At 38.6% G+C, this 26,615-nt stretch overlaps 1 protein-coding gene across 2 annotated transcripts in view; it reads left to right on the top strand.

Annotated features, from left to right (window-relative positions):
* The first annotated feature begins 765 nt into the window (after positions 1–765).
* CNGA3 (cyclic nucleotide gated channel subunit alpha 3) overlaps positions 766–26,615 on the top strand; it is a 36,011-nt gene continuing 10,161 nt past the window's right edge. The window contains exons 1-6 of one of the 2 annotated variants that reach the window (XM_084516035.1): positions 766–1,037; positions 4,770–4,840; positions 10,073–10,204; positions 17,903–18,019; positions 20,292–20,471; positions 25,516–25,635. In XM_084516035.1, the coding sequence (XP_084372161.1) occupies positions 10,104–10,204; positions 17,903–18,019; positions 20,292–20,471; positions 25,516–25,635 (518 nt within the window). In that variant the 5' untranslated portion in view covers positions 766–1,037; positions 4,770–4,840; positions 10,073–10,103. The remainder of the gene's footprint in view (positions 1,038–4,769; positions 4,841–10,072; positions 10,205–17,902; positions 18,020–20,291; positions 20,472–25,515; positions 25,636–26,615) is intronic. The other variant, XM_084516034.1, reaches the window with a different exon arrangement.

Raw genomic sequence — 26,615 nt, forward strand, 5'->3', positions numbered from 1 at the left:
AGAGCAGCAAAAGAAAAGCAAAAACATGCTCTTCAAATGCTTGCTGCCTTCCTGGACATTTCTATTTTGATCAACAAACAAACAGTGTGTTGCTCTGAAGACTGACGTGATAGCTGCTTGAGAAAGTAGACCTTGAATTTCTGATTGTGTTTTTTAAGAGTTTTAAGCTTTTTCCTCTGAGTAGCGTGTGATGTGTTTAATCTTTCATATGTAAAATAATTTTCTAGAGCGGGGAGAGCAGTGAGTAATTCGTTCCCTCTCCACAGACCCGAGCACTTACATGCATTTCTAGTCATGTTTTGTGCAGTCTAGCTGAACTGACGTTGTGCAGCAAGGTGCAACATCCTCTCAGCTACAAACGACGTGGCTTTGCTGGCTCTTTTTCCAGCCGAGTGGTCATTTTATGGCGCCTTCACACATGGCACGTCGTTTCCATCTTCTCAGGACCCTGCGAAAAGCAGCATCGGAGTCAGGGGAAGAAGTTCAGGGGAGCATGAAAGCCTTCACGGACCTCAGGTGAGGCTTCACCTGCTCCCTCACGCTGCCAAGGAGGCCAAGGAGGAGGAAGATGATGATGAGGAGGAAGATGATGATGAGGAGGAGGAAGATGAGGAAGAGGAAGGCGAGAGGGGAGCGAGCAGAGCCTCTCCGCCCTCCCTCTCCCCTCAGCATGGGGGGCAGCGAGGGGCTGAGGCGCCCGGCCGCCGGAGGAGGAGGAGGAAGAGGAGGAAGAGGAGGAGGGCATGAGCACCCGGCGGGCTGCTCTGACGTTTTGATCCCTTCCGAGAACTTAACAGGATCGCCGAGCCCTCGGAGCGGCTTTTGCCGCTGAGCCGGGCTCAGGCGGGCGGGCTTTGGCCCTAATCCGCCCGGGGGCGGCCGCACCGGGCCCGGCCCCACCGGGGAGCTCCGGAGCCGGAGAGGAGCCGGAGCCGCCGATATCGCCGCGGATATCGAGATATCGCTCTATCGCTCGCCCGGTCTGGGCGGAGGGAGGGAGTTTGTGAGCGCCGACAGCGGCACGGAGAGCGCCAAGGGTGAGTTGGAGGAGGAGGTGTGGGGCTGCCGCCCCTCTCCGCCTGCCCTTGCTGGGCGAACAAGTTTGCCGGGGAAGCGTAACTTTCATGCTCTTTTTTATTTTAAGCATTCATTCATTCGTTCACACAAAGATCTGTGGGGTCGAGGGGAATCGCCCCACTCGCAGTGCCTAAGGCACCTGCTGCCTGTGGGGTGCCAAGGACATGGTAGCAGACGCCACAGGGCAAGCTCCTTTCTTGGAGTTCCTGGTGCTCCTGCTGAATTGGTCTTGTTTTGAGCGATGTGACATGTCTTGCAAAACGTGCGAGGTGTAAACCAGTCCATGGCATGCCTAAGAGCATGCAGGGTACAATAATTAGTATAAGCAGTGTCTTTCTCGAATGCATACTCTACTCACTTGCTAAAAGCCAAAGGGAAGATGAGGAAAAATGCTTCAGATCCCTGGAAAAATGATATTCAATGCAAATGTTGGTACTGTTTAATAATGAACAATTTTCACTGTATTTTCTACATTCAGAGTTGTTTCAATCAAAGCAAGGAGTAAGAGGACTATTATATTTAAAAATCTGTAATTTATATTGTTACAGTTGAGTAAATCTGAGTTCCAAGTGTCAGCTTTTGCAATAGCATGATTTTGTCTTTATTCTGCACAGTTACTATTATTATTATTTTAGATATATATCATTTTCTTTGAGTGTTCATGCTAAAACCACCCAATTAGAAAAAAAATCACAGTTCAGATGATAACGGGACTGTCAAGATGTCTAAGCAGCAAAGGTAATCAGCGGAAAACAAGCAGTGAACGGTATGAGAGAAGAGCACATCAGCTTTACGAAATTACACACCATGCTTCCATGTCAGAGCCTCTCAGCTTTGCCTCCTGAGTGCCTCAGCTCATCCCAGCCTTTGTCATCCAGTTTGCACCCAAGCTCTGTCATTTCAGTTCAGCACGTTATCCTGCAGGCTTCTCCAGTGTTGCCATCTCTTTGCATTAGCATCTGTTAAATCCTCTTCTGCTGAAAGCCTTGCTACTGCGTGTGAGACATGGCACAAATTGCCTCTCATGCTTTCCTTTCCTAGCCAAGCAGGATGGCTGTGGTAGTTTACAGAGAGCGGGAAGGGAGGGAGTTGGAATGGGTAGCGTTCATACACATGTATACATTTAGATGTATTTTGTAAATACCATTACAGTGAATCTAACATGTTTTAGCTACATTCATTCCCCTCTTATGTTTACTTTCAACAGTAACTGCACTAACAAAGATGTTGGCAGAACTGCTAAATTTTAGCTAGCAGTTAGAGAAGCCTTGCAGAGCTTGTTTTCCATTCATAAACATGGATACCTGCGTCATTACTGGCAACAGAAAGAACACAATGTGACTTGGTTGTCCAGCCAACTGTAATTTGTAACTTACCGTGCTGTAATTTACAATACTATGCTCAATATACATGGTCATTTTCTGCTCAACAGTTTCCAGTTTAAGAATAACATATTCACAGAAAACGTGCTGAGAAAAAAAAAAAAAAAAAGTAAATCTTAGAAAATTGACATATGTTGCTAATAATTCACAGGTATAGAGGGAAGCCCAAACCAAATAATTCAATTTATTTAAAATATTGTTTTGCTACTTTAAGGCGTCAAGCACCTAGCCATCAAATGGATCAAGGATAATCATATTAATTTCATTCTGAAACTATAAATTATACAAATAAGCAGTGTCATAATCCATGCACATCCTGGAGTACCTATGAGGAAAAGTGTTTGTTGGACAGATCTTCAGTACTGGGGTTACTAGGCTTTGCATATAAATGACACGTACTTCCAGGAGACAGTGTCCATGGACTATTGAAAATGCAATGTCTTGGCAGATAATCATAAAAATGGTAATATTGAAAGAGCTCACAGGGTTTAAGAACTGGTGTTTTAAGCTGTTAGGTATCATGGTTGATGAGGGCATGGTGGTGCAGCCTGCTTATTATTTTTTCAACCCCTTGGACTTGTTCCAGTAGTCTTTACACAAAGCTAATTTCCATGAGAGTTTGCCAGAGTTAAATCTGCAGGTTAATTTAGAAAGCTCTAAGACACTGAAAGAAAAAGTTGCACTGATCATACAGTTGCTTCAGGGTCCAGTTCTCCAGTCCTAGAAATCCATTTTTGCCAGTACTAGTTGGTACATTTGCCTGTACTGGTTGAACTGCTGACTGTCATGAATAAAATACACCACTCATGTACAGCTGAACTACAACTACTGCAAAGTGATGTAACAAGGATTATGTAGGTGGAGGTCAAATCCCAAAATAAATCCCAAGGACTTACCAGGGTTGAACCCGTGAGGCTGTGTGAGGATTTAGAAAGTGTTTTAACTAAAATGATGTAAGCGATCTGATGCAGCTTATCACTGCTTCCAAAGCAATAAGTAAAACATTTTTCACAGCCTCAGGAACAACTGTATATTACCAACTACACTATCACATAAGATTCATTATAAAGTCAGATGTAAAATCACCTTTACTCTATGGCAGTGATAAATAATTCACCTTGAAAAACTCTTTTTAAATTCTGTCGTATTATTTGTAGTCCTTTCCATCTAAACAAAAAAGCTTTAAGAATATTGAATGATGGCGTAAACAGCTTGATCTGGCATCATTATTTGATGAACAGTGATATTTATTTCACATCAGAAGTTTTAACAGACATTTGCTTGGTTGGTATTTTGGAATTGATTTATAGGGAGTTAACGTATTTTGTCCAGAAGGGGAACTGCTAGAGTAGCTCAAACATGGCATCTTGATGGAGGGAGAATATATTAAATCCAACCTCTTTCATGGATGTTTCAACTCATAGGTATTGCACAATTTTGACAGGCTACCTACCTAGTTGGATTTGGTGGCTTAGCTGATAGCCAGCAACTTCCTAAATTTGATGTAATGCATAACATTTAAAAGTATACCTGTGTGTTTTTAATTCATTTGTTTCTGCTGGGCATGTGCAGAATTGTCAAAATCCTAAGCCATGAAGCTGCTCAGAAGCCAGCCCGGCAGCTGCCCTAGTGTGTATTGTCAGAGTACAGCAAATTCATGAGAACGTACACGTGAGTGTGTCCTGTGGTCTGTTTTGGCAGTCACTTTTGGCCAGGAGTTAGATGCCTGGTGATTTTCAGTCTCCCATTTTAGCTTCAGTCATTTCCTCTTGGCTGGTGTTCCTTGCCAGCATCTTATTCTTGGGTACCTGATTTTCTGCACACCTTCTGTAGGAAGCCTGGGTGCTCTACTTGGGAAAGCCACTGGATGGTAACGTTCCTAACAGATGCATCCTGCAGCCTTTGTACCTTTAGTCCTATGTCTTTAATATTATGAAGAAATTAATAGGACCTACTTAGTTTTCAGAATTAGGAAATGTTTTTGTGAATCTGAAGCTTTCATTTGCCACTTGAGCTCATGTTTGCTGTTAGACAACTGGCTGTCTTGATAAAATGGGTCTTCTATACCAAACAGTGCATATAAAAAAAATTGACATAAAACATCAGTTGCAGCTTAATCTAGAAGGAAGAGGACTAAACAGTATTTGGACTACTTGCATTTGTAATAGGGAGAGCTATCACTAATGTGTAATTTATTATATTTTTAGTGAAATAATACATACTTCTCACTTGTCTCTTTTTTTCATTCTCAGTGATTTATGCTCCAAAAAGCAGTATAATGGAGTGTGGAATTATTATTATCTCTTTCAGGTTAGTGAGATTGGTAACAAGGAAAGAAATACTGACTGAGGAAGCATGTGAGAACCCTGCGTAAGTCACAGGTAAAGATGTCAGTCCTTCAAGAACTTAGATTATTTTGGATAGGTTTTATTTTGCTTTCCAGCACTAGAAATTTCTTCACTTCTGAAAAGTTGTGGCAACCTGTGGCAGTTTCTGTTTTCTGTGTTTTGACTCAGCGTGCTTAAAGAGAAGTCACCGAGTTCTGGAAAATTAAAAATTACGAGGATGCTTCAAGGATCCAGTTCTTCAAATTTCTTGCCCCAAACTGGATAACTAGGCTTAGGCTTGCAGGACTGTCTGTTTGCCTACCTGCTTACCTGACTACCTACATATTTGCTTATCTATCTCTGTATCTAGTTAACTTTCTTGTGAGCTAAATACCTGTTTTTTGTGCCTACCATGGATTTATCAGACATGTCAGCCTTTAGGCAGTCAAGTTTTACCCTCAGTGTAATGTCTAGTGTTAAATATTCAGAGCATTGAGTGTACCTATGTGCTTGGCGAAAAAAGCAGGGGTGGAGGGGAAAGCTGTTTTTGTCTGTTACCATCCAACTCTATTGTATTAATTTGCAATAAATTACAATAATTTTCCTAGAGCTGAGTCTGTTTGGCTTGTGACAGTACTTGGTAAGTGACTTCCCTGTCTTTGTCAACCTACGAGCTTTGTCATTTTACTTTCTCCCCTGGATTGTTGAGGAGAAGGAGTGAGAAAGCAGCTGGCAGCCAACCAAGGCCAACCCACTGCAGTAACTGTCTTAAAATACAAAGATGAGCTTTGTGCAGTCCTTAAAACTGTCTTGTAAGCATCCACTTTTCGTTAAAGGTTTAGGTTTGCGGACCTCAGCTGGAGCTGTCTGAAGAGCCCTCCAAAAGGTTTGTGAAGAGCCTCACACCACTGCAGTGTTTTCCTGCTGGCTGGCTCCTGGCAGCACAATGCTCACTGTGAGCTCCTGCCTAGGCAGTCTCTAGCTGGCTTTGGATCTAATTTCATGGAATTTGGAGGAGATAAACATTTCAAAACACACTTATTTTCAGGAACCTTGGAGGTCTAGAAGGAACAAATACTTCTTTATTAGCCTGTAATTTGTCAGAATTTCATGTGCTTCGTGCAAGGCCAGCTATGTTTGTTCAGGAGGTCTCACCAGCTTCCCTGTACCCAAATGTGTTTATTTCTGCCAGTCCTGTACTCCATCTCCCTTTACCACAGCTGGGTTTGCATGGCACAATTTAATAATGAACCTCCATCCACTCTTCCTAAATCCCTCCAAAAATACATCAGTGTGCTTCACTGCTTAATGGTGGGCTTGTATTTCTTTGTTTGTTTGTTTGTTTGTTTTTGTTTGTTTGTTTGTTTTCTTTTTTTTTTTTTTTTTTTTTTTTTGGTTTTGTTTTATTTTTCCCTCCTCCTTTCCTCTCTTCTAGTGTAGAATAGGGGTTCAGACTGCAGTGTACATTGAATTTACAGCTGAAATCACTGTAAGGGCTCTGAAATGGGCTCCATTTGCTCACATATTTTTCTTTTATAATAAAATCTACAGCTTTTATAATAACATAATATCTACAATGAATATAATTATAATTAATAATAAAAAGCTTCTTATCCAGTGACTTTCTTGATCATCCTTGCCATGCTTTTGTTCTGCAGTATATTTTCTTAAGGGCAGGACTAAGAGTATTCCAGATGGGTCTGCACTGTTGTTTCATGGAGCAGTTTTCATGTTCTTTGTGTTATTAACACTACCCATGTATACACCTTTCCTCATCTTGTTAGCTATTGTGTCAGCAGGCCTGCTTGGCACTGAGCAGGGCATTTCGTTGAGCTGTACCTGTATAATGTTCCTTTTGTGAGAGCACACGGTCAGTTTGGGAGCCCATAAGATTGTAGTTTACATGCTTTTTACCGGCATGCATTGATTTGCATTTCTCTACATTGCATGTCATTTGCCATCAAGTTGAGAAATTGATCTAGTTGAAGTTCCCTGCACTCCTCTTGTTTCTGCAGTATTTTTTGCCATCCTGACATCTTGTCTCACTGCTGAAGTTCTGAAGTTCTTTTCATCCACACCATTAGTGACAGGTTTTCATACGGAAGCCTGAGGAATATTGTTCTTAAACTTCTGCAGTGGTGAAGGTTGACTGTTTAATCCTGTTGTTGCTTTCCATCTTCTTAGCTAGCTTTTCTTCCAAAGTAGTGTTGGTTTTATATCTAGCAGCTTGTTTTGTTTCTTCAGTAGTCCAGCTTTTGAAAGGCTAAATAAAGAGTGCAACACTTTGCTGTACTCACTACTCCACGAGCGTATTCAAAGCATCCCAGGAGATTAGCAATATACAGCATCTATTAGTGGTGTCTAATTCCAGATTAGTAATATCTAATTCCAGGAGATTAGTATATCTGGAGAAGCCATGCCAGTTTCAAGCTTACAGATACACTTACAGAGGCAATGTCTCTTTTCAGTGAGGTAGTACCTGTTGCTGGTAGCAAATTGGCTACGTCATCCCTAGAATTCAGAAGGTTTTTATTATCTTATACTCCTCTTGTGTTACCAGAGATACTCATTTTGTTGCGTATCATAAGCCAGGTGACTTTAGTTTAAAAACTGCTGTAGATAGACATCAATCTGATTGTGAATCATCACAGCTAATGACGGGGTTATTGTTGTGTTAGCTGGCAGAACTAGTGAAGACCTTAACTCAGTACTAACTTTGTGTTGGAAAAGCATCTTTAGAACAAAGTCAGTGCTTTGTTACTTATGAATCATTCTGCTTTCCTCACCATCAGGTTTTTAAAACTTTGAAGTAAAATAAAGTGGAAGTCTAATGAGGTACATGGGGAATACATGATGCTGTTGGGTGGAAGAGTGACAACACTCCTGCAATGGGATGGAGAATTCTGTTTTGGTTTAAAGAAAAAAAAAATGATTTGGCTGAGCTTTAAAGGAGAGCAGGGACTAGACAGCACAGTAAAATTCAAGCAACTCATGCCACCTTACTCCAAAGCTCCCTTTCGTTAGACTTAGTATAGCTTTAAGCAGTGGAAATGCAACAGGCAGCAAGAGAAAGTATTAGTAGGAAGAAGCAATTTGCTGCCGTGCCTTTTGTCTGTGCACAATAATTTGCCAGCAGGAAGCATGCTGCTCTGTTTTTAAATGAAGTGCTCATAACTCCCTGCTTACTGCATTGTAGCCTCCCGTTATAACATCAAGTTTTGGGACCTGGGCAGTGAGAGCATAAATGGTAGGCTACTTTTGCAGGTTTTGGTATGCTGAACTTGAAAAAAATCAGTAATGACTAAAGGAAAACCACATTTTAATCTTATCTCAAATTAAGTTCAAATTAATATTTGGGAAATGGGAGTTAAATACTCACTGCTGGGCAAAATAAGCATTCTAATCACCAAAGCACCTATCTATTTCTGTGGTAGCAGGTATATAATAGAAGCTATAATTATAACTCAAAAATAATTAATGAAAATATTTCCTGAAGATAAAATATTTTTGGTACCATATCAACTTTGAAACAAATTCATTTGGCTGGTTAATTTATTAAAATATTTCTTTCTCAAAGGCTGAATTGTTTGAAAGCAAATCATATTCATTGATATTTATAATGTATATGCAGTAGCAATTCAAAATGCTTTTTGAACATACAAAATTTATTGATTTTGTAAGAATGTTTCAGTCAATATTTTTATATGTAGATATATTTTTAGCATAAATTATCTTTGCTTCAGGAATCAGTTCTTCTGAGTGAACATTCAAATGTGAGAATGGGTTGAAAGACTTCTTTTTATTTTTTTATATCAGTGTGTCATAGAAATTCTTTTTTTTCTTTTTTCTTTTTTTTTTTTTTTCCCTATATAAGCTTAAGTTAGCTGATATGCATTTAAAAACTGACACAGTTAGGTATCAGTTGAGCTATAATGAGTTAAAATGAGAAACACTAACCAGGTTTCCAAGTGTTAAGTATGATAAGTGGGGACTATTTCTAGACCCATTTCATTATGTCTGGATGCAAAATTTAAGTTGATCTGGTTTATATTTTGAAATATATTAAATAATTTTAAATGTCATGTATGATTCCCTTTAGTTCTCTTGAAATGGGGTAGAGGGTAAATGAAGTGTCTGTTTTTTAGGAAACTGGATGCATAACATAGATCTAATAGCCAACGATGTGTTTGCTTCAGCAATAACATAGGGGAGAAATGTAGTTTCTGTAAGAGCTGTATTTCATTGGCTGCTAAAGTTGTGTGTTGTATGGTCTGTGAGATGGGATTACAAGGCACGAAAGGGACAATGTCTGTCTGAGGCATCCCAACAGAATTTGATTCCAGCATGTCTCAAATATAAAAGGTTCCTGGATGGAGTTTCAATACTTAATAAATTTAAAATTAATAACTTTCACTGAAAGTCTTTCCGTCTGCCATTTTGAAGGTACTTGTCTTGACTCTTAAAACTTGTTTTGCAGGTAATGTGATATGAATTAGACTTACTAATGTCAGTAAAGCATTGAGGGACAAATCTGGAAAGGAACTTAGGTGAATAACTTTTCTAGGTCTCATAGAAGTTGGGCAGGTAGATACCTTAACACAGCTTGTCTTGAAACACTTGTAGCAAAAATAATATTAGAAAGCAACGGAAAAATTATGAGTATGCCTTAGTGCAGAGTTTAGATAACATAGGATTAATGCATGTCATGTGTTAAGCTGAGGTATAGATTAAATTAATTGTCTGTTTGGTCAGTATGCAATTTCAGAATAAACAGCTTCATCATAAAATAGATATTGTTTAGCACAAGGAGATTGACTTAAAGTGGAATTGGTTGTCCTAACACATATTATCACCAAACTTATTTGGTTGACTGTCTAATGGTAATCTTCTTTTAATGAAATTTTAAAATGCAAATCTTCTTTTAATGAGATGTTAAATGCAGTTTTACTATGGATAATATGCTTGACAATGTGGATATTCAGAAACCCTAGAGACAAAAAAGAATAGTGTCAGGTAAACCTTTTCTTTGGCTGTGATGGATTTTCTTTGTCACACTGAATTTCTGTGGTTACACTTTTACTAGCATTTTCTCTTCTTCAAATGAGAAGTGTAGTGCAAATAAGTCAGGGAATGGCTGTCATATTGTGCGTGTAAATACCAGTGGCTATTCTTTAAATGGTTGAATTTGCTCTTTACCATTGTGTTGATTTAGTAAATCACTGTTTTTAAGAATTCATCACATTACTCTTGCAGCCTTCACAAAACGCCATTTTTCTTCTTTTTCAGGTATCATTTAGATGTTGATATGTAAAGCAAAATGGCAAAAATCAACACCCAGCACTCCTACCCTGGTACACACAGACTGTCTGTCAGAACTGCTGATGAAGATATTGAAAGGATTGAAAATGGCTTTATCAGGTAATGCGTTCATTTCATCACAGTCACATTGCTGCATAATTTGCAAGAGGAGTTTAAAGTTGCTGCATATATTGTGACTTTCCTCTGGCTCTGCATTTTGGAAGTGTTATCCCACGTCACTGTTGACCCTGTGTATTTAACTGACTTAGCAGTGTATATCCAAAGTACAGAAGAGACAGCAACAGGAAAGTAATCATGGCTTATAGTTTTGGATCTATAACCTGTATTACCTCAGGAATAAAAATTATCTCCACCTTGATGGTAATTATACCTGCTCAATAAGTAGAAACACCTTTCTTGAGTCACCATGAAGCTTGCAAGGACCCACGTTTGGAGTGTGCTTGGGATTTGGAGAAAAAGGGATCCTCCCAGTGCCATGCAGTGAAAAGCCTTAGGAAGGTTATTAAAAGCAACCTCTTCAAACTGCCTGGCTCCTGTGATACAGAGCATATTAGCATATAAAGTGCACCAACATTTCTGTAGTGTCTTTTCAGAGCCTCTCACTGTACAGTTGAACTGTAATGGTGTCTTTACATTCACTTTCCTCTGTTTCAGTGGTTTTTGAAGTAGCTGCTTCAAATAAACAAGTGTGCTTTGGACTTATCTTTTACACAGCACCAGTCATTTCTCTAGTCTGGGCAAATGCTGCTGGGCCTGCTGGAAAGCGTCTGGTGATCCACAGCACCTGTACAGGCTTGAAAAAGTGGCCTGCTTTTGGGTTGTGGTTAACCATCTCAGCTATGGGGGTCTTTTCAGGTGGTCTCTTGCTGATCAACTGTGTACCCAGACCAGAAGTACTCAAAAGCTTGTAGGTATAATAGGACTGCCTGGGTTATGATAAGTTCGGATTGCATGCTCCTAGCATGTAGTATGGATGTGATCCCTGTCCTCTTCAGACTCTTTTTTTTTTTTTTTTTTTTTTTTTTTTTGTCCTTCCTGTTTTGCTTACATGATACCTTCTGGCAAGTAGGTGTGAAAATGGAGCTGCTTTTATTCTGTGCAGTATAATTGTGGCTTGTTTGACTTAGTTATACTACTTCATGGTGTTGGGGAGATTTGGAAGGGCATATCACTTTGTCGGTCATGACTGTTTACAGTCATATCTCAAAAACAGGGAAAACACAGATTGAAATGAGCCTTTCATTCCTTATGTTCCTTTTTTGGGGGGTGTGGAAGGGGGGTAGAGAATATTAGTGATCGGCAGCTCAGTCACAAAATGGTCCTACTATCAGGAATGTGACAGTGTGGTTATAAAGGTCTAAATGTAGAATTAAATCACTGCAGTCACCTGCAGTTTCAGAGGCAATGACTTAAGACAAAGGGATTGAAATGTGAATTGCACTTTATCATGATAAATGTGGTCTTGAAGAGACATTTATTTAAAATGAAGTTTGTTGTGGTCAGGATTCATTACAGGAGTACATAGATGAGTAATAAGATACGATCTTACTCTGTAAAAGAGATCACAGTTAAAGGTTTTTAAGGTTTGTTTTGTTGTTGTTGTTGTTTGTTTGTTTGTTTTGTTTTGTTTTGTTTTAAAGGGAGGTTTAAGGCTTTTGGCTCAGAGGTTTAAGGTTTTTGGCTCACTGAAGTGATTGCCAGTGAGTATATATAATACCTTTGTAATACCACAGAAAAAAAACAACTGTATGTATATGAGCAAAACTACATATGATTGTGTTCATTAGAACACAAATGTATTTTAGACTGTTCAGTCTATAAGAATATGATTATTATTTACCAGAAGACAAATTAGCTTTTTATAAGATAGAAGTCTTTCATCCTGTTTAATTTGGCAAAAGTTAATCCTTTTTTTCTATGAAAAGAAAATGTGAATTAAAGCCAAGGGAGAGATTGTAAATGCATCTGGAAGGCTGGGAGCTTGAAGATAATAAAAAGTGTTTCATTTATTATCTGTCACAAACATCAAAGATGATTTCTGTTTCCAGTTCTATACTTAAAGCTTCAGTCATTGTCACAGACGCTTCCACTTTCAGATCTTCATGTTGGAGATGGTTGTGGGACATTGGTCTTTAACTTCATCCAAGGAAGAATTCTGATACACATTTTTCAAATTCAGGTTAGCATGTTCTAAAACTATAGACAATAGGAAAAACAAAACAAAACAAACAAACAAACAAGAAAACAAACATGGGTTTTTCTAGACTAGTGAAACTTCTTATCTTCCTCTAACTCCTGTTGGCTGTAGTTCAACAAAGCAATTAAGCACATTACTTAGTTCTCATTAAAGTCAGTGAGTGTTAAATTTATGCTTAATGCTAAGGATGTGCTTAAGTGCTTTTCTGTTGTGGAATGTGGTATTATCAAGGAAAAGCACTTACTGAAAAAATTAACAGGAAGCTGCTGGTGGTCTTTAAACTGTTATTCTCTATTGTACCAGAGATAGGGATACATATGCCCATATTCTTATAGTGTAGTGCTGTAAACCCAGACCATTTTGTAAAACAAAAATCAGCAAAGCAAAAAATAATAAATTGGTCTTGATTTTTAAAATCCTTCCTCTGAGTAGAAATGGCTCACATAGGAGAGAGAGCACAATATTTTAAAGACATGGTTTTGCTATATAATTTTGGAAGTGGGATTCAACTGTGCCTTGTAGACATCTGGATTTCTGTGTCTTTATTTGAGTAGGTGTCTAAGTTCCTACTATCATCAGTGGAGATGTAGTCAATAATAGTCAGTGGGGCCTAGAGAGCTGTTCAGCTTACCCTGAAATTGAATGGCTTTTCAGGCTCCTATGTCTGTGTTTATTATGAGAGGTATTTGGTTGCATAAACACAGGCATCTAAAACTATTTGAGATATCATAAGAGTATTTGAAGCATCTAGCTGGTGCTAATGGATATAAAGTGAGACCTCTGTGCCCAGAGGAGGTCCAAAAGAGAAAGTACATGTATTTTGAGACACTCCAAATGGTGCTAGACTCCTTGTCTGAGGCAAGTGAATCATATCTTAAGACCTCAGTTGACTAGAATGGGAATGTAGATAGCTTTTATTAGACACCTCAATTTAGGTGACTGCCATCTGGCTCCAAATCTTGCTCTTTAAGTCTGGCTCCCAGTTATTACTCAAAAGGGCTTTGTTCATTCCCCTTGAACTGATCAGAACAGTTTCCACTAAACGAAAGTTCTGGATTATTTCCATTCATTTTAGGTGAAAACAGTCTTCTAGGATTTACTTGATGAACTTTGTGCAAATTTAGAGCCAAATTAAGGCAAGAGAAAGGTACAGAAAAAGTGCTGATGTAAATATCCTTTCTAGAGTTTACTCTGATAACTCAAAAGCATGGGAATAAACTGCTCTTTGGAAAGATGAAGAGAAGAGTGTATGTTTCCCTCCTTGAGACATGGAGCAAAAAAATATTTTTCAGCATAAGCTGAGGGGCACTGTCATCTGCTGTTGTTTCTACTTTGTGACCTGCTCTCTGTTTCTTGGCACACTGTGTATTCTCTTCTAATGTTGATTTCTGGCAGTGTAACAGCCTTGGACAGTATTGGCAGTGGCTACTCTTTCGCTGCAGATACCAGACAAGCTCATGGAGTCCAGACAAGAATGAGTTAGTGTTTGTAAATAGAAAGTAAAGACTAGGCCATGTGTGTTGAATATGGTACATCAAAAGCCCAACCTATAACTGTATCTTTGCATCAATATAAAGCCAGATGACAAATGAGGCCTCTTGGGTCATCTGCACATGGTTAAGGAAAATCAGAAATGAGCATGTGAGTTGTATAAGAGGGAGTTATAATAATGGAAGAAAGATATTATTTTAGGTTTACTTCTCAATTTGCTTTTCTGTGAATGAAAATGGAATGTGTTTATGATTGCTGGATAATGTTGGACAGGTACATTTTTAAGATTTGCCTGGCAGAGCCTTTTGTGTATTAATTGTACTGTCCACAAAATTATTTGGATTTTCATGAGTTGTCTTTTTGTTATAATTTTTTTTGCTAGGTAAGCCAGAATTTACATAGCAATTGTTATATTTAATTATAACATAAACCTAGTTATAGAAAATCTTGATGCACATATAGAATAATACAGTCAAGCAATCAAACTAAAATAAGGAATTCAAGTTTTCACTAGTTGAGCTGAGTCCGTAATCAAATGTGATTCCAGTAGCTGTGTCTGAGAGTTTTGCCTTTTTTCCCCTACAGTTTAGCAGGCTTTTTTGGAGCATAAGATACAAATTTTTCACAGAGTATATCTGATCACTTCTTGGTAAGAATCTGACCTAAGAGTAATTAAATCATTGGAAAATTTTAATTCATTTTATGGGACTCTGAATCAGATTTGATTTCTGTTAAGAATATACATGCATATATTTTTTTTCACCTGGATTAAAACACTATTTCTTCAACATACTTCTGGCTCTAGACACCAAAAGCCATACCCTGAATTGTTCCCAGAATCAAAGCAAAAACTTTGTGTTTTTGGAGGATGCCAGTAAGTTCTCTGTAGATACTGCTTGTAGGAGGACAGAAAGTTGGTAAAACTTCATGTTACAGAAATACAAAGTATGATGAGCCTGTGTATGGACAGTGGAGCACACCTTTCCACACTGCTAAGTGTGGAGGTGATGATCCTGCACATGAAGTACTTAACAGATGATGTAACTAGCAAGCATGACTCTGTGCTGATGAATGGAGCTAGAGGGACAGTATTGCTTTTGGTATCTGCATTCTTAGCCTCTTGCATATTGTCAGCAGATGCCCAAACAGATGCCAAAGCAGAATAATATCAGGAATAAAGGAGACTGCAACTAAAAATATGCACAAAAAAAAAAATAAATAAATAAAATAAAATAAACAAAGCTAGCTAACAATGCCTTTTGGGTGACAATTCTCACCTCCTGCTTGGCTCTTGGCTCTCGTTCCCACTATTAAACCAGCACAGTTACATCAAAATAGAACATTGCATGGTGTTAAATTTGTTTCTCTGTGCTCATGGAGGCTAATAAAATCGAAATAGATCTTCCTCTGAAACTGCAGCAAAAATCTGTTTGGCCTGATTTCCTGGGCCTGTGTCAGGTTTTTTTTGACTGGCTGACAAAAAGAGTTATTTTCTAAGAACTCATTCTGTCTACTTTAAAAATGTATTTTCAGGACTCAAATAAATAAGAACAGTAGCAATGATAGAAACCATTGCTGTCTAAGATCCCACAAGATGCACGAGATGTACATTTTCCTATAAAGAGGAATATAAAGTCTTTAAAACAGACCTGTGCAGTCTAAAAGACTGTCTAGTGTAGTATCATTTCCCTGGAAGGAATGTAGGCAGATGCTCCAGGGGAAAAAGAAAAACAAAAGAAAAAAAAAAGTTTTGTGTGTGTGTCAGTGGTCATGGTCATCTGGGGAGGTCCCAGATGACAGAAGACTTGCTAATGTGAGACCCATCTCTACGAAGGGTTGTAAGGAGGATCCAGGGAACTACAGGCCTATCAGCCTGTGCCAGGAAAGGTGATGGAACAGGTCATCTTGAATGCAATCATGCAAAGTATGTGTGGGACAACTGGGGAATCAGGCCCAGTCAGTATGGGTTCATGAAAGGCAACAGTATTCTGGTGAAGAAGGTGGAAGCCCATGGCTTGGACAGGTACACTCCTTGCTGGGTTAAAAACTGGCTGGATGGCTGGGCCCAGAGAGTGGTGGTGAGCAGAATGAAATCCAGCTGGTGACAGGTCACCAGTGATGTTCCCAAGGGGTCAGTGTTGGGGCCCATCCTCTTTAATATCTTTATTGATGATTTGGATGAGGGAATTGAGTGCACCCTCAGTAAGTTCGCAGATGACACCAAGTTGGGGGGAAGTGTTGGTCTGCTGGAGGGTAGGAAGGCCCCGCAGAGGGACCTGGACAGAATGGGTTGATGGGCAGAGGCCAGCGGGATGAGGTTCTACATGGCTATGTGCCTGGTCCTGCACTTTGGCCACAACAACCCCATGCAATGCTACAGGCTTGGGGCAGGGTGGCTGGAAAGCTGTGCAGAGGAAAAGGATCTGGGGGTGCTGGTTGATGCTCTCCTGAACATGAGCCAGCAGTGTGCCCAGGTCTGGAGAAGAGGAGGCTCAGGGAAGACCTCATTGCTCTCTGCAGTTACCTGAAAGGAAGGGGTGGGGAGCTGGGGGTCGGCCTCTCCTCACAGGTAACCAGTGATAGGACCAGAGGGAATGGCCTCAAGTTGGAAATGAGGAGACATTTCTTCTCAGAAGGAGTAGTCAGGCACTGGGACGGGTTGCCCAGGGAGGTGGTGGAGTCACCGTCCCTGGGGGTGTTCAAGGAAAGGTTGGATGTGGTGCTTAGGGATATGGTTTGGTAGGTGATGTTGGCAGTAGGGGGATGGGTGTTTGGACCAGATGATCTTGGAGGGCTTTTCCAACCTTAATGATTCTGTGATTCTACGGTACTATGAGTTACTGTCTTTGGTAGCTTGGTTGTTTGTGTAGAAATAATAAAGTTGTAATTCTTTGTTTGTTAGCTTCTCTGCTGTGAGTACACACAAAAATGGATTTGCCAGTTCTTATGAAGTTGTTGCAAGTATCATATTATACAGTGTTTTCTGGCAATGCAGATTAACAGTGAGAGTTCTTGTTTGCATTATGAAGGGGAAAAATATGTCCTTGATATGATAAAGTCTTCTAAAATGGATCCTAAAGAATAAAAACACAGAGAAAACCCCAGGAGTCATAAAAAAATCCAGAGTGAGTTTTGATAACGTCCTGGTTCCAGTGAAGTCAGTTCCAAAATTCTATTACTGAAAGATAAGGCTAAAATCTCATCCTTTCTAATCTCATCCTTTCTCTCTCTCTCTCCTTTTTCTTTTTTTTTTTCTTTTTTTAATGCTAATTATTTCATTGCTAATAAGCAGTCTTACAATTACAAGAACTCATGCGATTTGGCAGACACTGCACATAACAGTATAATCACTATCTGCAGTTGCACATTACTGCGATGCTGTATTATTTTTTTTTGCATCTGCCAATGTCCTGAGGTGCCTCAGCTCATCACTACCAGAGTAGCTTTGAACATCTGTAGCTTCTTTTCCTATAAAATAGGTGGAGTTTCACTGATGATGCAGGCAGCATTATGGCTGCAGTTATGCAGCTGGTGGCAGCAGGCTGGTAAGAACAGCAGTGATGCTGCTCAGGATTAACTACTGTAAAATCACAGTTTTTCCCACTCGATCCAAGCAACAGTGAAAGGAAAAGGGGTGCCTATATCCTTTGAGCCATGTGAAGGAACAACAGTGCTAGAAATTTCAGACAGTTAAACAAACAATGTCTGGGAGAACAAGACTGAAAAAAAGCAGTGGACAATTACTTCAAAGCCCCCTGAAGATGTTCTTCATGTTAAAGGAAAGATGCTAATGTGTTAAAGGAGGTGATAGAGTAGCAAATGTGCTTCCCCAAGTTGTGTATCTGTACTCCAGAGTTGTATTGACCAGTCAGTAATCTGCTTCTGAGCTTGCTGGGACAGATGGCAGAACCTCCACTGACTTCATTCAGTATTGGATGGCTCCAGAATAGGGGGAATATAGGCTTAGCTTTATATTTATCAAACACATGCCATATTACTTTAAAGAGGACAATTTGGTGCACAGTTTTCTGATGCATTAGTGTTAAGAACTGGTTGGGGGAAGATTTGTAGTAGGCTATATATAATTAAAAAAAAAATTGCTTTTGCAGAACCCATTCACTGTGTGAGGATACGTCTTCAGAACTGCAGAGAGTTATTTCTGTGGAGGGAGGACATTTATCTGGATCCCAGACGAGCTCATTCACAGGCAGGGGAGCAATGGCAAGGTAACATGCTAATTAATACCATTTCCAATGTTAACATGTTGGGAAGAGACTGATCACTATTTCAAGGTAAAGTAAGAAGAACTGTCACTTCCCAAAGAAAATGGATGGAGTGCAGCTGAAGAAAGTCTATAAAAATAACAGAAGGTGCTTTTGACCTTCATTCGCATTCATTCTCATTTACTCATTTCTAATAAAAAACTTAGAATAATAGAGATGCTAAATGAGTTCACACAAATTAGTCTGATTTAAAAAAAATAAGTAATAATTTGTTTTTACATGAACAGAACTGAAAATATATTGATTACTAAGGAAATGCATGAAGTGACACCAGACTGTAAAGTAAATGGATGAATGTTTGGTTCCGCTTGATAACTGATATAATTGTAATTTCGTATTAGGTAAGACATAATGATGTTTCCCTTGGTGGTAGGTAGCTATGGCAAAGGAAGAGAGAGGGCTTCTGTTTTTAGAATCCAGTCATGTTTATACTGGATTGGGAGCCTGAGTCAGCAAAGTTCAAGTCAACCATTTGCTTAAGTCATTTACTTTACTTGATCTTAGAACATAAGCCTGAAATAGAACTTAAAAAAAAAAACACTTATGTCTGCTTTAAAGATTTCCAGCTGAGACAACAGAACTGTCTTCTGATACCGCTGTTATACATGCTACAGAGCATACTCAGTTTAAGCATAGTGTATTTCAAAAAGCAAAGAAAAAATGCTATGAAATTAGCTTCAATTAGAGTACCGTTTACATTTCAGCCTTTTGGGTGGTAGGGAACAAACTTGTATTTCCCCATTTGGTTCTCAGATAGTGACACCTCTATGTGGAGATTGCAAAGTCTGCAGGAAGTTGATTTTAAGTGGAAGACATGCTTATAGGTGTATGTTTTATTAAACCAGAAACATCTAAATGTATGAATTAATATTGAAAGCTTCCTTTTTTAATGTTTGTTTTTATTGTTTAATTTTATACAGTGTTTTTTCCATAGAGTGATGAATCTATTAATCTCAGTCTTTTATGTGCATCTTTGTTTTTCTTTTGCCTTCCTGGTAGACTTTGAATTCTCTTAATTGTTGGAAATTCTTGGTCATTTATATGCTGCTATGTTGGTATAGGGATAAAGAGCTAAAAATAACTTTTTCTAATTTCTGATACATAATATTTTTCCTGCCTTTTTTTTTTTTTTGTCCTTTTTCTTTCCATGTAAGAGTTCCTGGGCAAGATCTATGAGTTAGGCCCTTGATAAATGCAATACAGTTCAAAGCATGTGTATTTTACCATAAGATCTAACTCGTTCACATCAGAGTCTTTGTAAATTCTGAGCATATATAATACTACGTGATGCAGAGGGAACATAAAGAGCTTTCAGTGAGTAGCCCAAGGCCTCTGTAAGAAGTTATGGATTGTTCAGGATTTCATTATGGTGTTTTCAGGGACACGTTTGGGAAATCTGAATTAACACCACTTATGTCCAAACTGGACTGCTTGTAGGAAATAATACAGAATATTGTGTGAATAAGAAATAAAATCGCCTTTGTAGATTCCAGTCTCCATTTTTTCCAATTTTTCAGAAACATTTCCATCTGAACTTTGACAGAAGGCATTATAAAGATTTGTAATGTGAATTAGTGAATTAGTGGGTACATAAAAAGAAAATGGTGATAAAGTGTTAAATTAATTATGTTGCCATAATGTTTTGATTATCTTATTTCAGTGCTCTCCTAGAAATTTAGGATGAACAAACAGTGCTTTCTATGCTGCAGGCAGGTTTACATGCAATTAATATATCTGCAGACAGACCCTTTAAAATAAAAAGGAAGGTGACTGAAGTCTCAAAGTTCATCCTCCCTCACCAACTATTCAGCTTTTGTTTCTACTGCTTGTGCCTTGAGTGTGTGATATCATGAGTATTTTACACGTATGTCTCTGATTCTGTCAGGCCAGGATTCCCTCATTATCACATAAATCAGAAGGTCCTGTCTGCACCACAACCACTTGGCAAACTTACCCCGAATCAATATTCTGTTGCTACTGCAATGCTGGTACAGTGGACTAGAGATTGATGTGTGGGATACTTTCCCGATCCACTGCAGAAGGTGACGTATGAAACTGTGGAAAGTGTCTAGGTTCACACAGTCCATCAAGTCTAATTTCTGTGGCAGGTGGCAAAGCGAAGAGAAGTCCTCCTGAGCTGCTCTTTGTGGGAATGATTTAAGCCATCTGACATTTTTGTCTGGTTCAGTCAATGTTGTATGTCTGTCCTGTGCAGGCTGTCACGATTTGTCGTATCTCTGAGGTCATGGGCCACAAGACATTTGCACCATGAAGACCAAAGACCTGATTCTTTCCTGGAGCGAATCCGAGGGCCAGAGCTCATAGAGGTGTCCAGTAGGCAAAGTAACATCCGCTCCTTTCTGGGCATCCGTGAACGTCCTGAGGGAGTAAACAGGTAAGGAAGAGTATTTAAATTTTAAAGGAAAAAGACTGAGGGTACGGTATTTTCTTGGTGATTAGGACATTGGTTGTCTTTTAAGAACTGGATAAGGAGGTTAGTATTGGACATGAACAGAGCACCTAATGCTGTTCAGGAATCTTCACGTAACTGAAGTGTTATGGCTTTCAGCAGATTTTCTCTTTCTCCCCAAAACACACCTTGGCAAATATCTTGAAATAAAGTATTCTGATCATGCTGCTTCAGGCAGAATGGGTTCTCAGCCCTGAAATTTTCTCGTATGCTACCTCTGTAAGTTGCTGTTGCTGAACTCTTCTCCACAGAGGATGAATGCAGTTCCTATTTCAAGGATCTGGGATGCTGCTAGTTGTGGCTTTTCAGGACAATCATGTTATGCAAATTAGCGGCAAGTGTTAGGAAACTCCAAACAACAGCTGTGTGAGTGTATCATTGCTTAGTTACACCTACTCAGAAGGTCAGCTGCTAACATTGCAGAAGGCTTCTGATGCAGAAATGAGAAAATCTTTTGGCTGATGTCTTAACCGATTAGCATATACTCCATCTTTGGTATGGGAGGCTGGTTCAGTTTTATCTTGATTTTTTTCCAGGGAAACAACAGTGGCCTGCAAGAAAAACCTTTATGTGTTTACAGTCTTTTGACTTGATTAATTGTTATTCCTTTATAAATATGTGACTTGGTGTTTTAAATTTAACTCCAGCTGAGATGGGAAAATGAAGTTCAAAGGCAAAAGTTCACCTTCTGTTTTGCATTATATTTTGAAGCACAGACTGCCATGGATTTTCACTTAGTTAAAAATTGGTGGACAACCAAGTAATCCATTGATTTGTTTCAAGTTCTCATCTAATAATTCGTAGTAAAGCAAGAACTGTTGAAGGGCTCTGCATGGTAGTACAGGTGACATTGATTTGTTGTGGGTCAGCCCAGCCATATCATCTTCACTTGATCTGCTTCCTAGAAATTCAACTCAAAATTGCCTTTTATTGAATTAGCCAGACTGATATCCTCTAATCACTTGAGTCAGCAGGCAAGAGGTTTTTTGGGCGTCTTGATCAGTAGCAACTGAAGTTTCCGAGTTGTTAGAGAGAACGTTGATCCTGGTCCAACAAGCCTCTACGAAAGTGTATTAGAAGAAATGAACTTGGAAGTATTCATTCTTATTTTCTCAGTTTGATGTTGTTGCTACATTACAATAACCCTCAGTTCTATTGTGAAAGCTTAATTCTGCAGCAAAGGTAGGTATGCTTGTTACAGAAGCCTTGGCAGTGCGTCTCTGAAGAAGACTTGAAAGGATTGAAGAATGTTTAAAATAGCAGCCAAATGCATACAGGGCTAAAAATAGTGAGTTACATGTTATCGTGCACTAATACGCCAGAGAACAAGCTTCAGACATCAGATGTGGTCACAAACGTGTATGTCTAGCACATGACAAAGAGAAACTGGTGCCTTGAAATAGTTATGCAAAGGGGCTTATCGCTGCAGTCAAAGTTGACCTTCCTAATCTTATCAGTGCATATGTGAGAGGCTAGTAAGTCAGTCTGTCATGTTGGTAAACACGTGTATGAAATGCCAAAAGTCTTTACGCTCTTAAATGTGTTTTATTTAACTTACTGCAGTCAATGGCCCCTGGCCAGGTTTAATGTCAACTATAGCAACAACACCAATGAAGAGTAAGTACTGATAACCTCTGTACACCTTCCCACTACTAGCTCCTTTCTTCCCCTTTTCCAGCCTAGTAACATTTGTAGTATAAACTCCTTATGTCACCTTAAGCCCTTTCTAAGAATATAGTTTAATTATAAGAAAGATCTAGTTTTCTTAGTACTAGAAGCATCCTCCATGACTCCTGTCAGCTTCTTTTTGTCTGAAGTTACCCTTGCCTTCCAGGGATTGAATTGGATTAATTAGACGTTTAGTCCCTACCTCCTATAGTTCAACTGGCTGATTTTACTGCATTGTCAATGGCTATATTAATGCTTCAGTTTGTAAATGAGATTCACATATTCATTTTCTATAAGTACTTTGTCTCTTTTAACATACCAGTTCCCTTTTGGAAATCCAAGCGCCCCAGAAATTTCTTGCTGTCACATGAGAAGTAGATATGGAGTAGGGTACCAAGAAAACCTTTATGTGGGCAGTTTAAATGAAACTAACCTTCTTTCTAAAATGTGTGTTTTAGTTCTGCCGGGTATGGTTGGTGTAAATGTTGAGGGGGTGACAGGGAACATAATAAGGCTTGCATTACAACAAGTTTTGAAAAAACCCATTCTATTTTATGTATTTGACAAAACATTTTATATTGTTCCAAAAAGAAATCTCTTGAAAAGCTGAAGAACTTCTGAAATGTAAAATCATCCAACACCAATGTTTGTTGCATGTCTTAAACTACACCTATTTGAGGACATATCTGCTCTGCAGCATACAGCAGCAATTCTGCTCTTGTACTGCCAATAGTTAATTTCTTTTGTTGCTTTTCATATGAAAAGAAACAGCAAAAAAATAAAAATAAAAAATTACCAGGATGGTTTCTGATTATGTCAGACACACTTTCAGGATTTTTTTTTTTCATATCTGAACTCAGTGCACATATGTGAACATATTTTCCTTCTCCTGAGGCACTTTGTTTTGTTTTGTTTGCATAGCTTTTATTAAAATTGAAATGGGAATACAGAGAAGCGTGTTACAAATGTATAGCATTTTACCTAGACTGGGATAAAAAAAAAAAAAAAAGCAAAAACTAAAGAAAGAAAGAAACAAACAAACAAAAAAAAACACACTAGAAACCTGAAGCCTGACCTACAAGTCATGTCCCAAAGGACCAATTAGAATGGAAATGCTGCTTTCTTAGCCCGTTTCTGACAATGACTCATGTACTTTGGGCAAAACTTCCATCCTTTCGGTTTCTTTATTTCTAAATGAAGCCAACACCTGTCTGTCTACCTGTGTGACAGTCTGAAAATTACTTGATTTGCAAAGTATTTGACAGAAGAGAAATGCAAATATTCAACTCATTCAAAGACTGTGACAGTGTTTTTATAGGGGCTGATGAAGATGCTTTCTAAGTCTGAAGATACGTCTTCCTTTTAACATGCTGGAGACAGAATAGATGCCACTGTATTGCTGGCAAGGAGGGCAGCACAAACAGCTGTTTTATTAGCTACTGGATTCCATGTTACTCAGGAGCACCAATGAAGAAAGAAGATGCAGGTCTTTTTGAAGCTTTGTGCTTTTCGTTGTGTAGAAGAGCTAAGAGTTCCTGCCCTTTGGGAACTGTAGCTGATATTTTCATCACTTTGACAATGGCCAGCTTTTTCCTCTGAGCACCTTTGACTGCCAGACTACAGACTGTTGGGATTATGATAAATTAGAAGGTACCTCAAGAGAGAGATGCACAGGGGCCACAGAAATGAAAGAGTCTCACTTATGAAAGATAACTGTTGTCGACAGGTATTCCTTCTCTGGCTAGAGAAAAAGTGTCAGCCTCAGCTGCTTTGTGAAATATTTTTTTTTCTCTCTTTTAAAACAACATGTAGGAGAAAGATGGAATTGTCAAAATATTCCCTCCGAATTTCACCACCACTGAAACTTTTGATTGATTCTTTATCTCAGTCTACTTTTCCTTGCATAACAACAGCCACAAATGTGCAGTAGCACTTTGTAAATTTGTAAAAACTTTGTAAAAACTTTGAAAATTCTTTACTTGTAGTTCTTTCTTTTCAGTAAGAATGGCAGACATTTGAAGCACTGAGGAGCTGAATGGTAATGCTAACAACAGCAACTGTGCATTGGCCTTTAGGTCAGGCACCATGCATAGTGATGCACACTGAAATCCTGACATGATTCCTAAATCGGAAGGAGTTTTGGGGGCAGATTTGAAGGAGAAGCAATACAAGTCCAAGGGGCCAACGGCAGAGAAATAAATATTTGAGTAGTGGTTCCTGATGCAGTGTAGAAGTCAGCCTTGGTAATTGAAAAACTGTTTCTTTAATTTGAGATACATGTATAAATAAGTCAGTCAACACAAAAATAAGTCAGCCAACACACATTAAGGTGTGTAATTTTAAAGGTTTAAGTGGTGTTGATTAATTTGAGGGATACTTTCCTGAACATAAAAAAAGTGTAGGATTTCAGGTTTCTTTTAGCAAACGAGCCTGAGATTTTCCAAATTACATTGCGATACTGCATCACTATGGAAATATCTAGGGGTAAAAATTGGAACAGGGGAATTGAATGAGAATTTAACCTCGTTGCTGATAGGTGAAAGCTGTTCTTAGACCTATCATATTTACCTTAGAATTGGTGACTGTTGTCTTCTTCCAGGCACAGGTCATCTCATCCTACTGCTAAAATAGGTCAAATTAATTGCATTGACTATAAAGCATTTATTAGATGACTGCCTCATCTGTAGATGTCTGAGGTTAAGTGAAATGTGATGTATCTCTTTTCTCTACATTTCCTGCTTTTGTTCAAACATTGATTGGGATTCTTCTCCAAGGCAATTTCTGAAGCCAGAGGTAATCAATTAATTATAGCTATGTTGGTTTTAAAGAACTGAGAGTGGAGATTCAGCCTCAGTTCATTTAATCATCATTAAAGATTCGGACAAGTCACTGTGAGGTTTTGGATATGCTGAGAAAATTGGCAGTTTGTTAAGCCATTTCAAGGTCTATTATCATTAAATAGATTTATTTCTAAATACCTGAATTCTAAAGGAAGAAATGAACTGGAAGCATTTAATTAAAACCAACCTGGTACATTAATGTGTGAAAAGGCCAAGAAGGCATGGGTGACTAATGCACAGAATCAGCCAGCTGGTTACCTGATTGTGTAATGTGGTTGTGTTGGTTTGAACGGCCTCAACATGTAAACCATTTATACCATTTGGATGAATGGTTGCTTTGAGAAATCCTGTCCTACTCTGTCCAGAATCCAGATCAGTAATCTCCTGTACCCCAACATCCATCCTCTCCCCTACCGGGAGAAAACCGGTAATATTGATAAAACTTACAATATGTTGTACAGCAAAAAGGAAGAAAAGAAAGAGGTTAAAGAGGAAAAGAAGGAGGAAAAGAAGGAGGAAAAGAAGGAGGAAAAGAAAGAGGAAAAGAAAGATGACAAAAAAGATGACAAAAAAAAAGAAGAGTAAGTATAAAGAATGTGCTTGTAATGTACCTCTTGCACTCCAGAGCATAGTGTGGCATTTCACTGTGTCACTTGCAGTACGATTATTGTTCTGGAGGCTGCAGAATGTTATCCTGTCAAATCTTAAATGTATTTTCCCCTTTGAAAAGGTGAAAGTGCTCAACAAACTTTTGTCTTTTGTGCCTGTATTTAGACTTGTCATAAGCAGTAAAAGAAATTTTGACTGCCTCTGATCAGTTTGGTTTGCTGTTCAAGATCACTTTACTCCAATTGGGCCATTTTAAGATAGCAGCCTTCTTTGCAAAACTGCTTTTCATGGTTCCAGAATAACTGCAATGATTCAGAGCTGACTTGATTTGATTACTTAAAATATGACACAGTTCTTTAGTAGAATTACTAAAGTTTGCTCCTGCTGATTAGGAGGTACCACTGTATTTCTGCAACAAAATGAGGTCATTTGAATGCTTTTGATGGAAATGGATGCTGGTCTTGTTTTGTTCCCCCAAAACATTCAAACACAACACTGTTTAGTATTACCAGTCATACAGAATAAAAATGGTAGTGGATAAAAATAAAATGCATTTTGGTAGACTTCACAGTTAAGTGGTATGTTAGATTCATATATTTCAAGTTTATATATATATACATATATATAATATATAAGCTTGATATATATGAGTCTCTCTCTATATAAACAATATATATGTGAATCTAACATATATATATGGTGGAATGTGCTATGTAGGCATCAGGACATGTAGTTAGGAATAGCTTCCAAATAGAATTTAATTAATCTCAAGATCTTGACTTTCTTAATCAAAGCTTTGCTTGATTTGAAAGCCTTTCATCTAAGGATTCTCTTCAATTCTCCTCAGCGTCAGTTACTGTGTAATGACAGCCTGAGCTTCACAGTACCCTAAAGCATTTAAAAACATTTCAGCAAAGGTAATAAATGTTTCAGTGTCTAAAAGGTAGTGCAC

Source organism: Aythya ferina (genome assembly GCF_964211825.1).
Source record: "Aythya ferina genome assembly, chromosome: 1".
Taxonomy (NCBI): Eukaryota; Metazoa; Chordata; class Aves; order Anseriformes; family Anatidae; genus Aythya; species Aythya ferina.